The sequence below is a fragment of the Ruditapes philippinarum genome, unplaced genomic scaffold (genome assembly GCF_026571515.1).
Source record: "Ruditapes philippinarum isolate M1 unplaced genomic scaffold, ASM2657151v2 ctg2861_1_1_1_1, whole genome shotgun sequence".
NCBI lineage: Eukaryota > Metazoa > Mollusca > Bivalvia > Venerida > Veneridae > Ruditapes > Ruditapes philippinarum.
The window spans coordinates 175,431-192,253 of record NW_026855811.1 but is presented as its reverse complement, the minus strand read 5'-3'; the positions used below and the strand labels follow the sequence as shown (position 1 = coordinate 192,253).

At 30.8% G+C, this 16,823-nt stretch overlaps 1 protein-coding gene across 1 annotated transcript in view; it reads right to left on the bottom strand.

Annotated features, from left to right (window-relative positions):
- The window catches only part of LOC132744453 (mucin-like protein), a 28,031-nt gene that overhangs the window by 9,849 nt on the left and 1,359 nt on the right, over positions 1 to 16,823 (bottom strand). Inside the window, exons 3-26 of the mRNA XM_060733168.1 lie at positions 15,712 to 15,836; positions 14,491 to 14,820; positions 13,358 to 13,598; positions 12,902 to 13,173; positions 12,391 to 12,601; positions 11,855 to 12,097; positions 10,331 to 10,489; positions 9,938 to 10,132; positions 9,253 to 9,504; positions 8,881 to 9,070; positions 8,388 to 8,557; positions 8,087 to 8,251; positions 7,412 to 7,531; positions 6,978 to 7,109; positions 6,466 to 6,597; positions 5,735 to 5,848; positions 4,788 to 5,048; positions 4,040 to 4,162; positions 2,618 to 2,743; positions 1,990 to 2,115; positions 1,377 to 1,508; positions 868 to 945; positions 393 to 563; positions 48 to 167 (exon numbers count right to left, since the gene is read on the bottom strand). Of these exons, the coding sequence (XP_060589151.1) occupies positions 48 to 167; positions 393 to 563; positions 868 to 945; positions 1,377 to 1,508; positions 1,990 to 2,115; positions 2,618 to 2,743; positions 4,040 to 4,162; positions 4,788 to 5,048; positions 5,735 to 5,848; positions 6,466 to 6,597; positions 6,978 to 7,109; positions 7,412 to 7,531; positions 8,087 to 8,251; positions 8,388 to 8,557; positions 8,881 to 9,070; positions 9,253 to 9,504; positions 9,938 to 10,132; positions 10,331 to 10,489; positions 11,855 to 12,097; positions 12,391 to 12,601; positions 12,902 to 13,173; positions 13,358 to 13,598; positions 14,491 to 14,820; positions 15,712 to 15,836 (4,188 nt within the window). The remainder of the gene's footprint in view (positions 1 to 47; positions 168 to 392; positions 564 to 867; positions 946 to 1,376; positions 1,509 to 1,989; positions 2,116 to 2,617; positions 2,744 to 4,039; positions 4,163 to 4,787; positions 5,049 to 5,734; positions 5,849 to 6,465; positions 6,598 to 6,977; positions 7,110 to 7,411; positions 7,532 to 8,086; positions 8,252 to 8,387; positions 8,558 to 8,880; positions 9,071 to 9,252; positions 9,505 to 9,937; positions 10,133 to 10,330; positions 10,490 to 11,854; positions 12,098 to 12,390; positions 12,602 to 12,901; positions 13,174 to 13,357; positions 13,599 to 14,490; positions 14,821 to 15,711; positions 15,837 to 16,823) is intronic.

The following is a 16,823-nucleotide window of genomic DNA, read 5'->3' as shown; positions in this document are numbered from 1 at the left end:
TATTCTTAATTTACCTTTAGTTACAAATTTTTTTAAAACTAAGTTACCTATGCATTTTCCATTTTTAAGATGAAACCCATTGTGACAGCTACATGTGAAGCTTCCTTTTGTATTAATACACTGTTGGTCACATGAGTTGAGCTGTAAATCAGAACACTCATCGATATCTGTAATCAATGAAAAAAAAGCAAGAAGTAGTTCCTGTATACTTCCTATTGAATTAGTAGCAAATAGTCTTTATGACACTCTACATTAATGTACAATTTTAAGAGTGGACAATGCATTCTTTATCTAAAATATCTAGAATGTACCAATAAAGGTAAATTTCTTTATTCAGTTATGAAAAGTTCATTAACTACACTCGTCCATAAAATATTATCACAATAAATTACCCATGCATTTCCCAGTACTATTTTCATATCCGGTTTTACATAAGCACGTAGCACTCCCAAGAAGGTTTACACACATCGTATTTTTGTCAGCACAATCAATTTGTTCTGTTTCACACTCGTTGATATCGATGTCACAATTATCACCAACCCATCCGTGTTGACATATACACCCTGGATACATGATATAAAACATCACTGTCTATTTCAAATAAAGGCCATTTATGCAGAACATCCATTTCTTTCATAAGTCTGATTACTTTTTTGTCAATACCTTAGAAAGTTATACGTAACTTTCTCTTTTTACATTTGATATACATGTATTGTATGTTGTACTCATAGCTTTAATCGCATGGTAAATATTGGTAATTTACAATAGAACGGCAAAAGAATTTTTGAAATATGAACCGATAATTTCCTTTGTCTTTTTGTTTTGTAAGTATTGATATCAGTAGTACCTGTTTAGCGACTAGCATACCTTTTATTTTGTCACAATGCCCATAAAGACAGCTGCATTCACGCAAACAATTCTTGCCATAGTGATAGTCATCACATTCTATCATTAGATAAATTTATAAATAATATTTCACTTTTCATTCAATCTTATTTATTGTTTTCCAATACTGAATTCATAGACCCATAAACACATAAATTGACTCGATATAATATACATTTTTAAAACACACAAGCATTATGTGACAAATCGTTTATAATGTACCAGTCATACTGTTCCTGAATCCGGTAAATGTTTAACAATGAACGATATATATTGATAACTTATACTTTTTATTATGTTATAAACTAGTTTGTTAAGGATATAGAGAAACGCTGACTGACGATTTATTAAAATTGACACTTAGTTTTTTGACCTTTTTGTATCTTTATGTTTCCGGAAAATATGATAGCCATGATATTTCAAGTGTATTAAAAAAAGAACAATACACATAAAATATAAGATATGAATAAATTAAAGGAAAGTTGAAACACCTGAACAAGTTCTGCCATCATTTTCTAGTTGTGTACCAACTGGACACTCGCAATTATACGACCCAGCCGTATTTATACACGTAGCATTGATATGGCATTTATTGTCGGCCTCATTCTCACATTCATTTATATCTGAAATACCAAGTGAACTTAAGCTGAATTGAAATACTATTGTTGAAACAGCTATCCGTTTAACAAAACTGATTGTTATTATTATTGATTTCTGTTTCTTTGATAATAAATCCGTTACTACATTTGCAAATCTTTAATAGTTTAGAATTCTTAATATTGTGCTTTCCTATGAAGACGTATTAAAGTTGAAAAGATCATAATGCTTTGTTTTGATTTTACACAATTATATCATTATGCTTTTTATAAAATAGAGTCTTTGTTAAAGGGTAGACAACGTTCATCAAACATAGTCGACTTTGGTGTTTAGAAGTAAAAGCATAAAAGCTGTACAGACATGAACAATGAAAAATATAACATGTAATGTTTTTATCTTTAACGTTGAGCAATTAGAGATCGCATTATACGACATGTGCATTTTATTGAAATAAACGATCAGAAACTGTTTTAGAATACTATGACTATATCTCTGTTATATATGTACCTGAACATGTTTCATTATCATGATTCAAAATGAAACCTTTCATACAAGAACACGTGGCATCTTCGTCAGCTAACACACAGAAATGTGAGCATGTCAAATTTTTGATACTCAAGCATGGGTCACACACTGAAAGTATTTATTACAAAAACAAGATTCCATTAAAATAACTAAACAAGCCAAGTTTTTTATATCATTACTTTAAGCTCAATCATCAAGAAAAAGAAATATAAAAAAAATCATTGATACTGGAAAGACCAACATTGTCTTTTTTTCATTATCAAATAGTTTTCTATCCTTAATTGAATATATGGTTTAGCCAGACATGGACCTGATGACTAAAATATTGCCATACTTTTGACTTCTTCATATTCATATTACTAATAAATACACGAAATCTTATGTGATCTTAGGCATCCTTTTTATTCAACTTTGAGTATTAAATAAATATGTAAAAATAGGAGATTAGAATCAAGCTCACGCAAAAGATATATACGCAGCACAAAGTTCGGCTCAAATAAATATGTTAGATACAAAACAATTTCAGGAAATGTTATGACGGATAACAATAATGCCAGCATTTGCCGATATTTTGAAATTTAAACATATCTCAGATATAGACAGCAATTACATTTTTCACAAGTTTGTCGATCATCGTTGAGAGAATATCCAAAATAACAGGAACACGAATAAAAGCCCAGATTATTTATACATCTTTGTGTACACTTGTCCAGACCCAATTCACATTCGTCCACATCTACAATACATACAAAATAAATGAAACTATATGAAATAAGCCGATGCAATACTACAAAAAGAAATCTTATCCACATCGCGGTTTTCATTTGAAAGACTCAGCTTAAAGTACACCTTTTTACTGCTAGCTAAGGATGTGAATATGTGCAGCCCGATCGTCAAAGATCACAGAGTGGGAATTTGTGCTTACAGATTTCCCACCTGATATGTAAACATTTCTATATTGTGACATTACAGCGTCAGCAAATTGATTTTGTTTGACTCAGTGGACTAGGGTGATGTTTTAGATTGCTTTAATGCAGTTTGTAAAAAGTTGAAATCCAAAGGAGGACGGGCTGTCTTAATAAGAGGGCCAAGAATGACCTAGTTTTTGACCACAGGTAATCCATATTCCAACTTGACCAAGAAATCACCAAAGCAAACTTTCGAACCAATTTCAAGGATATTTGGATAAAAATAGTAGCCATTAGACTGTGAAAACGATTTTTCAATGTTTAGCACTGTGACCTTGTTTTTCATCCGAAATGACCCATGTTTAAGCTCCTCTGAGCAATTACCTAGACAACCATCCTGAAACAGTTTAATGATAATTAAGGCACAATTGTGACCACTTGAGTGTTAACAATGATTTCCCATATTTCGGCGGTGTGACCTTGTTTTTTCATCCAAGGTAATTCATACTCAAACTTGATCTAGAAATCATCAAAAGATTAATCAGACCAATTTTCTGGAAATTTTGATCAATACAGTAGCCACTAGAGCGATAACACGATTTTTCTATTTCTAGCTCCTGTGATATATTTTTCGTCGGAAACGACCCATGTTCAAACTCTCATCCGAGCAATTACCGAGACAAGCATTCTGACCAAGTTTGATTATAATTGAGTCATAAATGTGACCACTATAGTGTTAAAAAGGTTTTTCCATATTTGGGCAGTGTGACCTACGGTTTGATCCCAGGTGACTAATGTTTGAACTTTTTACGTATTTACAAAATGTTACAACATTGTAATTACATTTTAATTGATTATTTATCAAGGTATGCATTTCCATAATCAACAGGGTTGCTAAACGTGAAGTAACTTATGAAGTATCATGTAAAGATAATTTCGTTGTTAACGTGAGGTATAAAGTGAAAAAATGGTAAAAATAAAATTCTTTCCTACTATTTATTTACATAGCTCTTTAGTTAAATATGAATCGGTAAAGAATCATGATAGACTTTTAAAAATCCTCGAATTAATAAAAGTACACATACGGTATTCTAAACATTCAATGTTTATAATCCGGACACTACCTGTGCAGAAGGTTCCATTTATTTTCGTATAACCTTCTCTGCATTTGCAAGAATAACTTCCAACAGTGTTAGCGCATTCCTGCATACAGTCATTGAGCCATGGATCAGCACATTCGTTTATGTCTATAACAAACAAATTATAAACCAAGATTCAAGAACAAATGAAATTGAAAAAAGGCAATATACTTATACTGGAATTATAAGAAAAAAAGGTCTTTGTTTTAAATGCAAAACATAGTTAAGATGTTAAGCTTATACACATTGGAATTTACAAAGCCCTAATTGCAGATATACCTAGTTGCAATCTCTATATGGGTGAATTTAAGATGCATTTATTGGAACCACCTTAAATAAGTTAGCTACTGATTAAATGCCTGGACAACATTTTGTCTCTTTCTACCTAGACAGTATCTTTTAACTTTGACTGAGAAAGTAAATACAAACAATACAAACGTATTTCCGTAACATATATAATACACGTCTTCTTTTAAAAAGAAATTTGAATGTGAAATCCATATGAAACTGACTGAATAATTTGATTGCTGCTAAATGCTATTGAATAGATTAAGGATTTTAAACTCGGGTATAAACGTTACAAAGAATGAGAAATTAAAAAACAAAACAAAAAAACCCATAAATTTTCAAGCTACATTAGGTTTATCTTTTTCATTTCAGATAAGAAAGCGTAAAGATATTCTGATAATGTATAAACAACCATTCTGTATGATCAGCTAACAAGATGAAATACCTTCACATTTTTGTTCATCTGTCAGCTGATATCCAGAGCGACAAGAGCATGTGTAAGAACCAAGACTATTGACACATGTTTTAAATGGATCATCACATCGTTCAAATGTTGCAGAACATTCATTAATGTCATTATCACATTTTTCTCCCTGCCAACCAGGCTTACAAATACAACCTTTAACTGGGTCGCATCTGTCTGCACCACGGCCTGTACAGACACATTTGTTTGCACAGTTGTCTCCCCAATAGGGAACAGCACAAGCTTAAATAACAATTGATAAATATGTGTGATAGGATCGAATTGAGAATATTTAAGGAAAATAAAGTAAGAGGTTTTTAAACGTTCTCCTTCAAACGACATAAGCGTATATAATTAAAAACTCTCTAAAATATAATTCTAGTAAACGTTTAGAATAAGTATTTGTTTTTACTCATTTAGAGAAGAAAAAAGTGTTTTTAAACGTATTTAGAAGAGAAAACGTCTCTTTTAAACGTTTTTATAATGAATTGAAATTATTAAAATGTAATGCTTATCATTGGAAATAAGTGACGACATTGAATGTTAAATAAAATGGCATAAATGTAGCAATACGTAAATAAGGTTGTATTTTACTTCAATGTACAAAATACTAAATCCCTATAACTATATTTATTGCAAAAAACACAAGAAAAGCTGAATATACTTAAGCTTTATGGTTAGTAAATTCCTTTTGAAAATTTCGGACAAACAGGCCCTTACAAAAAATAGTTAATTGAATAATAAAAATGAGGTTTTATTTTTGGGGCTTAATGGGCTTTTGAAACTACAAAACAGTCATCCACAACGCTACAACACAGAATAAATTATTGCTGCAGAAGGTGTGCAATCCTAGAATATCACAATATAACAATTGCGAAAAAAAATATATAAAGAACAACAATTTTTCATATTATTCATTGTATGTATACCTTTGCAAGTAGTCAAATCATGGAGCTCATAACCAGTTAAACAAACACACTCAAAACTCCCATTAGTGTTAACACAGTCATGCGGACAAACACCTCGGCTGCATTCATCTATGTCTTAATACAGAAATAATCTCATTTAAATCATCGAGATATTGTTCGTTCCTAAATCAAATCGTTATTGTCATAAAATAAATCAAGGTGTTTTTTTTTAAAAAATGTCGTAACCGTTTGCCCTGTTATGTAACAAATTGTTAGCCACATTTTAGTCTTCAATGTAATGTATCTGTTTATAGTATTTGAAGCATTTTTAAATATATATATTGTTATACGCAGTGGATTGCTTATATTAATTAAATACTTCATAACTGATATAAGCCATAAAGAATTCAATATTTCAAGTTTGTATAAAGGTAAATACTTTGAAATATTAGAATACATTTACAAAAAAAAAAAAAAAAAAAAAAAAAAAAAAAACACGGTGAAAGGAAAAGATAATAAATGATGACAATTTTTATCTGATACACGGTCTTACTGTTCTAGATTGTAAAACTGATATTTCAAGAAGACTTTTTTGAAAGGAAAAACTGATTAATCTCATGTGATCAAGTTCTATATTATAATATATATTTGTCAATGTCATTTCTCAAACGAATCAAAAAGAACAGTTAAAGTCTTTTAGATCAATGTTGATCAGATTTTAACACATCACAATATCTGAATATCAATGTTACCTTTGCAAGCTGTTTTTGTATCATCTAGCTCGAATCCGTTAGTACAGAAACATTCAGGCACTCCTCTAATTTTACTACAGCCACTTGTACCCGAACACGCTGTCTTTTCTGAATCATTGCAACCTCTCGCATCTACATATTATTTAATTTAGATTTCAAAATTATTAATCAGACATTGTATGGCATGTTTACATGTATTAACCATAATAACAGTCTCTACTATTGATAAAACGTGCTGAAAAGCGTAGCGAAGCGCACAAAAGGACGTTATAAGGAAAGAGATTGTCAACAGCTTGTAATTGACTAATCTACATATTTGTTCCAAACATCCATCATTTGATACATTTAGATACATATCTCGAATTATCAAGTTTAATAGTTTTTCCTAGATTACATTAAATTCAAATGTTTACCATATTAGCATTACTTTGAAGAAGTTGAACTATTGCTAAAAGTAAAATATGCATAGCAAAACATCCGTAAGAAACAAAACACGTATACTGCTTGGTTACCTGAATGTTCAATGCATGTCCAGGCAGAAATATCGAATTCGAAGCCCGGATAACACTCGCAGAAGAATCCCCCGTCGTTGTTTACACATTTATGTGTACAATTATGTATGTCTATATCGCATTCATTTATGTCTGAAAAAGATGTATAGTTAATGGAACTTTATTAGCGTGAAGGGGAAGTGTATTTCAAACATTATAATATAATTACCGCTACTAACGAATCAAATTACATCCATATATCGACCATAAAGGTACTTATTGGCTTTCATTTACAATAAATAAGTGTATTTATAAAGCTATAAATAACAAGTAGCCAGTATCACTTTATTTCTTTAAATATATTAGTAGCTGATTTTAATTTTGTAAGCTTCACTGATACAAGGTCTCCCCGTACTTTTTTTTAATTACCTTAAGTTTACACGTCTATTAATTACCTTTACACTTGTTTTTGCTTTTCAACTCATAACCACTCCTACAAGAGCACTCAAAGCTGCCTTCTGTATTTGTGCAAGTATGTTCACAATTATGTTCATTATTTACACATTCATCAACATCTAAAAAGAAAGTTTTGAAATCATCAATGCACTTTTTAAAAAAAAATCAGGACCATCGTTTTACATTTGGTGTAAGTGTACACTTTTGATACAAAACAATAGGGAAGGAAACAACATGCAAAGATCTTAAGTCGATAATGATGACTTCCTCAAAATGTTCTCGAAGCGTATAACAACACAGATTGTTATATTACGGCACATCAGTAGTTGCATTGGCAGTAACATAATTAGTGACGGTATTATTGAATCAAAATAAGGTTAAGTATTTTAAAACTTAAGTCCTTCGACATCAAACCCAAACAAAAAGAATAAAGACAACAGATACCAATAGGCGAATGAGGTTGATACGAGATGTGGTCCATCATTGTTCGTGCTTTATTATCTGAGTCTTGATAAAATGTCTCAATAATAAACATGTTTCTTAACTTTTAAATGTTATGATTATTTATGCTGAAATACATTTAGCATTAATACCGACTGTTTTGATCATTTGTCTTCATATTTTTTTTTAAATGTCTGCAGTGCAATACTTTAATTAATATATTAATAAAGTACCTATACATTCGGCTTTGTTATCTGCTTCAAAACCAGTTGGACACGGTCCACAAACATGTGACCTATTTTGTTTTTTCTGCTCATCTGCTGCAAGGGACTGGCACGTTCTTTTTAGTGAACATGGATTTGCTGCGCATGCGTCAAAATCATGCTCACAATCGTCTCCTGTAAAATAATTTAGAAAATGAACTTAACATAAGAAATGTCTGCATTCTTAAAAAGATATTAAACTTATATAAAAACACAAATATACATGTAGTTTTATGCAATTTTCCTGATTTAGCTTGTTGAAAGTTCTTACCTTGATATTGCGGCTCACATATACATTTGGCATATCTAAAATACCCTCCACCAATTTCATCATCACGTGTTTCATTGCTGCACGCGCCATGACCATTACACAGTGTACACAGAACGATATTTAACATGAAACTTGGGGAAGAGCGACCATTTTTGTTTTTCGTTGCAATGCTGTGTGTTAAACAAAATACTTATGAAAAACATGTGTTTTGTTTGGTAAAGAGAAGATTAAACTTCAGAATTAACACATTTTAATTTTGAACTGTAAAATATCCTATGCAATTAAAGAGATTATTATCCTCTTTCATAAAACATTCATGTATATGCCAGCAGGACAGAGAAAAGGGCAAATTATTTAAAAATAAAGAAAAAAAGAGTTTTTTAACTTATGGCTGTAACAATCGATACTTAACTTGCTTTTTTAAATATTTTAGAGGTATAATTGAAAGTAGAATATGTGTATGAACAATACAAACGCTATGGATAATATTTACCGAATCTTCACAGGGTCAACATTTATTTGGAAGTATGTGACTGATGAAGAAGTAATATCAATCTTTGCATCAACACTGTTTTCTAGGAAGAAGACTTCATCATCAGAATCGAAATGTATGCGACAATTTACATTTTGACCTTTCGTTGCATATATGACTTCACATCCAGAAAGCGTAGGCACTGTTATTTCTAGAAAAAAAATGACAAATTCTGTGTGAAAGTGAAAAGTGCAAATATTTAAACCCTTAAATATATATTCATATGCATTATATCGTAGGGATATTTATTTTTTATATAATTAATGTTTATATTGTCAATATGAATCGATTACTAAAATAAAAAATTGAATTAATTTAAATTGCCCACAATACCAAGTTCAGCCGTAGCAGAGTCTAACTCTCCTCTAATGATGCTTGTTTGGTTGGCTATTTCAATTTTCTCAGTAAAAACGAGGTCAAAAATACATTCGATATTTTGTGAGCCGTTACAAGCTTTTTCCGCTTCCAATATTTTGTAAGGATCAGCTTCATCAAGAAAACGTGGAATATACGAGTCATTATGGAAATCCAAATGCGATTTGCCGTCTTCATAAAAAAATGCGGAGTCATTGGCATTGATCGACCCTAAAATCAAGAATGACCTGAAGTAATGCACACATGTTAAATGATTAAAGTCACCTTTATAATCTTTAACTTTTTTAACAAAGTATATTTGATAAAGTTAAAATACATAATGATATGTGCAAACTATTTATACAAAACAGACAATTATTGGACAGTAGAGTTCCATTACCAATAAAATAAATATCATTGATCAGACAAGTCAAGATAATACAAAATAAAAACGGTCGTCATGACAACTTTCTATAGCTACAAAACAATATCTACCATCTCCCGTTTTGGTTTTTAATTTTCTGGAACTTGTTGTTACATCGAAGGTCAAAATGCTTCGCAGTAAGCAATCGTTTTGGTAATTATAGAGTTATCAAATTTGAGCAAGTAATATGATCATTTTCTTGTGTGATAATAACGATATTTAACAAACACTGGAACATACATGTCTTTCCGTACTCATAAATTTCTCGTTCCGTAAGATTTCCTTGGAGGACAGTTCCATTTGGCATTGTGAAGTCATTCCCTGGATTACCATCATAGTTTCCCAATAATCCAGTCGTCAGCCCATGAAATACCTTTGGCACCCCGGTTTTTAAAGAAAGCATTTCTACGTTCACTGATATATTGAGAGATATTCCTGAAAATTTAATGCATTAATTCAGTAATATGATTTTACTCTCACTAGTCTTATAACATTTTACTTACAACAAATGGTAAATACATTCATTTTTAGATCATTAAATAGAACATATTTGGCTCAATGTTCAAAAACAAATAAACTGAGTAAACAAGATTACTATTACCTAATCGTTAATATAAAAGTCAAGACTCTTACCACTCGTTGGCAATAAAACACTAAGAGTTTCATCCATTTTTGAAATAATCAACGTCCCACTCGACGGTTCCTCACGGATATGAAAAGATTGAGACTCAGTGTCGGTATTTGCATAGAACTGGCTAGTGATGTCAACATTGTTTGCGTAAATAATCATGCCTAATAAAGAATGAAGCAATAATATGCAGACTTCAATGATGATAAACGTATCGTAATATGATAACATATTTTAATAAAAGAAATATATATTTGCAAAGTTATAATATTGATGTAAACAACTTTTACATTTCTCTTTAATACAAGATAATTATGTAGCTGGAAGGATATCATAAGATGGTATACTGGTTGGAGAGAGATAACCCTGACACTTGACAAATAATATTCTTCTAACCAACAAACATATAGTAACCTAGAAATAAAGGAGCATGACAAATGAAATTTAAAGATGTGGTAAATGTTTTAATGTATATCAACTTTTTATTAAAAAACTGCCTCAAAAAATTTAATACTAACCTGCCATAGTCTTGATGACGGGCCACTGACTTGGGAAAGACTTTTAAAATAAGTGTTGACTTTATTTACTGTTGCAGGGTGAAAATAATACATGTTTGGGATACCTCATTTAGGACCTAAAGGAATATCAGTTTCCATTTCCAAACATAAAGTTTGTTGTGCATCGTAAACTTTTTGAACCGAACTTTGTTTCGGTGGGTCAATGAATGAAATATACAGATAATTTAGATATGCACAAAAATATGCGATTTAGTGCTGGAGTTATCTCCAACCAGAATATTTTAAACTGACACAAAACAATAATGTCGGGCAGAAATAAGATTTTTATTTAGCTATAATAGTCAATGTCATCAATCTTATTTGAATGAGATTTAACTTTTATATCATAAGATTTGAAGTTAAATAGTAATTAAAGCAAGTAAATTAAGTAGAAGGTATGTCTAAGAGATTTAAAACAGTGCTAGAATTTATGAAATTCGAGATGATATTTAAGTTCCCCGTATTCCAGTCTAATTTATTTTAATTTGTATTCTCGCATGTTTCTTTCGGAGAACATCGTTTATGACGTCAGATATTGGAACAAAACCCCCAATGTATAACACCTTATCTATAAGATAAGTGATGTAAAAATCCTTTAAAGTAATCTTTATTACATGTATATTAAATTTGACTTCATAAATATACTCTTATTAACTATTTAAACTATCTTAAATTTTTAAACAGAATTCTTTGTTAAACGCTGAAAAGAATGTCCCAGTACCTAGTCTAATTGTGTAAGTTAGACTTCTTTGAAGGTTTTCATTGTTTTTAAATTTTGTCAAGCACTATAGCTGTAAACAGTATTGATCAGTTAATTCTATATTTTCAATATAAAAGGTGTAACGGCAACACTATTGTTTGCAACATTACCTGTTGCCATCTACTGTATACAAAGATATAAGTGAAATATTCTAGCTGACAATCAAATTGTAGATATGTTGAAATAACATTACCTATGCTAACAAAAAATACCTGTTTTTGCTTTATTAAGCTCAACATGGAGAGAAGTATTTGAAGATTCTTTCACGGCAAATGCGCTAAAAACTGTGGCGTCTGAAAGGCTACCATCCTTTTTAAGTGCCCTTTCAGTTCTTGCTTGGATGTCGAGAGTAAAGTTATCGGTGTCAACATGTAATAACGTATACTCGCCAAGACCGTTGAATGTAAAATTCTTTCTATCTAAAGTTATAAAATGTGGATCGCCCCAAAATGCACCTAAAGATAATAATTATAAAATGATAAACGTTATTTTACTCAAAAATTACCAAAATGTTGAATAATATTGAATAATATTTTCATATGCAAAACCTATCGGTAATGTTTAAATTAAACATGTGCGAAGCTTTTTAATGTTTACTCAGACAGTTATGAAAAATTTAACTTCATATTAATATTCCTTCACAACGTTTGAAATAAAAAAAGTATAATAATTATTATGTGTTTATATTCTTTAACAATATATAAGCAGTTTAGTCAATGGTATAATGATGATCATAAAACTCACTTACCGAAGTCATATGGTGAAGAAACATAGCACGACCCAGTTGGTCTTAGCTCGTAGAATAAGTTGCAATGATTTGAGTAATCACAGCATTTTTTCTTGTAAACAACATCATTTAAAAAATGCTCTGTTTGAAAATGCGGGTGGTAAAATTGAAACCCTCCAGCATAGGGACGTTCATATACCCAGAGCCATGTTTTAACGTCGTAACAGCATGACTGAAAATTAATTGGGGTCAATATTTCTAACTAAAATGACTAATTGGGTCGGGTGTTTATATTAATATGTTATTAATGTTATTGTTAGTACATGTTCACATATAACTATAATAAAAGATTTACTTACTTACTTACTTACTTACTTACTTACTTACTTACTTATATAAGATAATTGAACAAATGTAGATACTTGATTTAAGACGTTTGAATACGTTTTAATTGCATTTGAATCAAGTATTGGAAGTGATAAAGTCATCAGTTTTGCCTAAAACACAAATACATTCCTTCTTTTCAACTTACTTTTCCAAAATGCCTAAATTTTCCAGCAAAGGGCATATCTACACAGATATGTTTTTCATCCTTCCTTGATTTTTGTAATCCTATTTTCCAAAACCAAGGATCGAAACGAGAGAGCCATATATCACATGGACATTCTGGCATAAGGCTTGCGAGATAATCTAGGTTCTTCTTCTTGTCAAAATTGTCGTTATACCAATTAATACAATCAACAGCATCGTTTTCGTAATTCCTGTTTAGCTGATGCAAGGGTTTAAAGACAAGTCCATCAACATCTAAAGGAAGAAAATTTTCTATTTATATTTTTTTTTGTGGAGACTCAAACTCAATTTTTTAATATGACCGTAGAAAGCACACTTACTTTAGTTCTGTTAAATGATATTTTTACATTTTGTTCTTTAATTAAATATTTATACACATAAGATAATAGAAATGTAACTACATAATGTACGGACGTACCGTTTTCTGTTGAGGATACATCTAGTTGCCTGTCTAGATATAAAGCTTGAGAATTAAAGGCATAGGGATGTGTATATGGTTGATCATTTTGAACATTATTGCCAACCCATACGGGTGCGTTCGATTGATTTTCCAAATCCCTTCGTACCCTTCGTTTCCAATTCATTAAACCGTGTCCATAAATGTATAACATGTACGTTGATTTTCCGTCCGATACAACTACAGCTTGAAAAGTGGATTTCTAAAACATAAAAATGTTGTTTCAGAGAAGGCTTAATGAAACTGAGACAGCAATACCTATCAATTTTGGAATGTGAAAATTGATTTTGTTTGTTTGTGGCGAAATCTAATTTACATTTGGCCATATCTCGGCATCTGTCCGCAAAAATATGTTGCATAGATAACTAACCAGTAATGCAAAAGACCGAATACTGATCTCACATGATTTCTGAATCAGTGGTAATAAATAGCCATTTGAAACAATGTCCAAGATCAATTATCACGGAGAAATTTCCTCCTCTCTCCCGTTGAATAAACCATCCTCCCATGAATTTTAAATGTATTCCCTCCTTTAGCCCTGCGGGCGACTAGTTAGCTGATGAAAAAGATAGATGCTTTTTGATCATAAAAGCAATTGAAAAAGACACGTTCAAAGCAATAATTGTTGTTACAAGTAGAGCTTATTTTATAAAACACTGCCTGTCTTTTTTATAATTTAAAGTGATTATATTAATTGCTGGTGCATTGTCGGAAAGAATGACTGTAAAGTATTTTTGAAACAGAAGGTATAACATATTTATTTAATATTCGTACAAAATATAAAAGCTTGAATGACAACATGATTTAATCTATTCTGCTCAGTTTTGCACATTGAATAAAGTGAGCCAATTGTTAACATATGATGCAAAATATATACAATTCAAAAAGGAGAAAAAGGAGATAAATACGAATGAACAAATATGTAAATGTGTTTTTAGAGCCAAATATGTAAACATTTTATATTACGCTTTTTAAAATATTATGTTATAAACAAATGTCATTTTCCTTTCCACCAGGGCCATTACAAATATACCTTTCTAAGTTCCCTCCCAATTCTAAAACTGGGCCTTGCTATCATTAAAACATGCACGTACCTTTGTAGAATCAAATCCTGCACTTGTTGTCTTTGCTTCATGCCAGGTGGCTATCATTACAAAGCTGGCATCGAAAGTTTCCCTCTCGCCAAACTTTATCACAATATTCTCTATGTAAGATATCAATTCTTCATCCTCTTTCATTTTGTCATACGAGTTCAAGATATCATATGATCTAAAGTAAACAGGGCCTGATGATCTTTTATCAATGGGACCAAAGAATGGTGCAATGATGGTTTGATTGCCGATTTCAATAATACTGTTTATATCTTCTGGCGGAGTCGGGTTTGTGTATTTCGTATCAAAACTTACAAGGCCATAGGAACTTACCTACAATAAAAGCGATACATAAATGAGACAATTCACTTAAAGCAACAACAGTAGAATATGTTTTATGATATAGTAAAAGTTAGAACATATTTTTTTTTAAAACACATATAATTAACATAACACAATGGGGCAAAGTGGATAACATTTAGCAACTATTTATGGCATTATTACTTTTACTCGAAACTTAAAAAATGAGAAAAGTTGAATACCTTCAGAACGCCCAAAAGTTGAAAATGATGTTTAGGCTCGATTTGATTGAGCCGTCTTTATTATTACATATTCGTACTCTCTCAAAATTATATATCATTTTCAACAAATAAACAATAAACATGAACATAAAACATTTGACAATATTGGTTCTCATTTGACCTGTTTTGTTCAAACATGATTCTCAAGTTTAATCGGAATACAAAGGCCATATTTGTGCCTGCTTATTTTTAATGAAGAACATGAAATAATAAAGAGCTTTATTTAAGCCTACAAATATATATAAGCAAAGATGGAAAACAATCTTTATTATTGCATTTAACAAGTACAAGCTTTCACCAAAAGAAATGTAGTATTTTTACGAGAAACATGCGCACATGTTATAACCGAATAAAGGCTTCCAAAAATCAGGAGGACTGTTCGATTGGTTTGAAAATAGAAGTAAGTAATTATCTTGAAATAACCCTTCTTGTACTGTAATGTTATTCATTTGCACCCGCAAACTTAATTGATATATCAGATATGACTTTGTATCTACACTACTATCTTGAATGTTTTTTCTCTATTGACAGGGATTATTTTTAAATAAACAATATTTTCCATGACTGTTGTTTACACTTGGTTTCTTAAAATATGTTTACTATAGATTGTCTTCTACTGTCAGTTCGTTAAATGTATACTTACAAACAAATGTTTACGCATGGAACCAGATACGGGCATTCCGGGCAGAAATGATAAAGCAGGTCCACACACATCAGCCTTTGATATAGAATGATCCCCTTCATCAATCCCGTAAGGTAATAGAGGCACTTATGAAATACATATCATTAGATAATATATAGATGTAAGTAATTTAATACAAAACATTTGAACGATAAACCGTGCATAATTTACTACAACGAAAGAAAAAAATTGACATATATGTCTATTCTAACATCCTGATAAAAATTGATAACGTATGTTGAACTTTATTGAGCGGATGAGTAGCTTTCCTTTTTCGGACGGCATACGTTTATTGACGTCACGTTTGACGTCTTGTGATGTAGAAACATTTTAATGTCAGGTATATATCGTGAATTAATGAATTCGATCTTTCTGTTTAGTAGGGAGGAGTGTGGAGCGTGTTATAATATATGTTATATTAACACCATTCAAACATTGTTTTGGATTTTTCCTCGCACCAACACTGTATAAGTCATATGGTGACTTACCAGCTTTACTGGTGGAAGATGACCTTACCTGTCCCTTTCTGCAATATTTCAGACATTTTTAGAAGTGACTATTGCAAATTGTTTTCCGATCAAGGTTTTTTTTGTTTTTGTTTTTAAAAAAGGCATTATTGCAATATGTATTACATATATGCACTTAACGAAATAATGACAACAAAAGAAGTATTTTTTCTATTATTGTGAACACTTTCGTTTACCTTAATTCAAACTGCTATAAAACTATGAAAAATGCTCCAATACTGATGAAACTTGGCACAATATACTTTAAAGATGTTCCAATGATATTGTTTATCTTCATATAAGCGATATTTTCAAATCAGAAATGAAAAAAACTTTTTTGAACTGTTAGATACTTTCAGTTTCATTTACTAAATTGCTATACTACATATTTTTATACATTCTGTTCAATGTTCTTCCCGGTAACGCGTAATAATTCAGACGTCATTATAGGGGTTACCTAATCCTATTTTATTGCATATATAGGCATGTAAATATATAGAAAAACAAATTGATTTAGAATTAACAAATGGAAAAAGGGGATCATTGTAAATAAATTCAGTTTTCCGT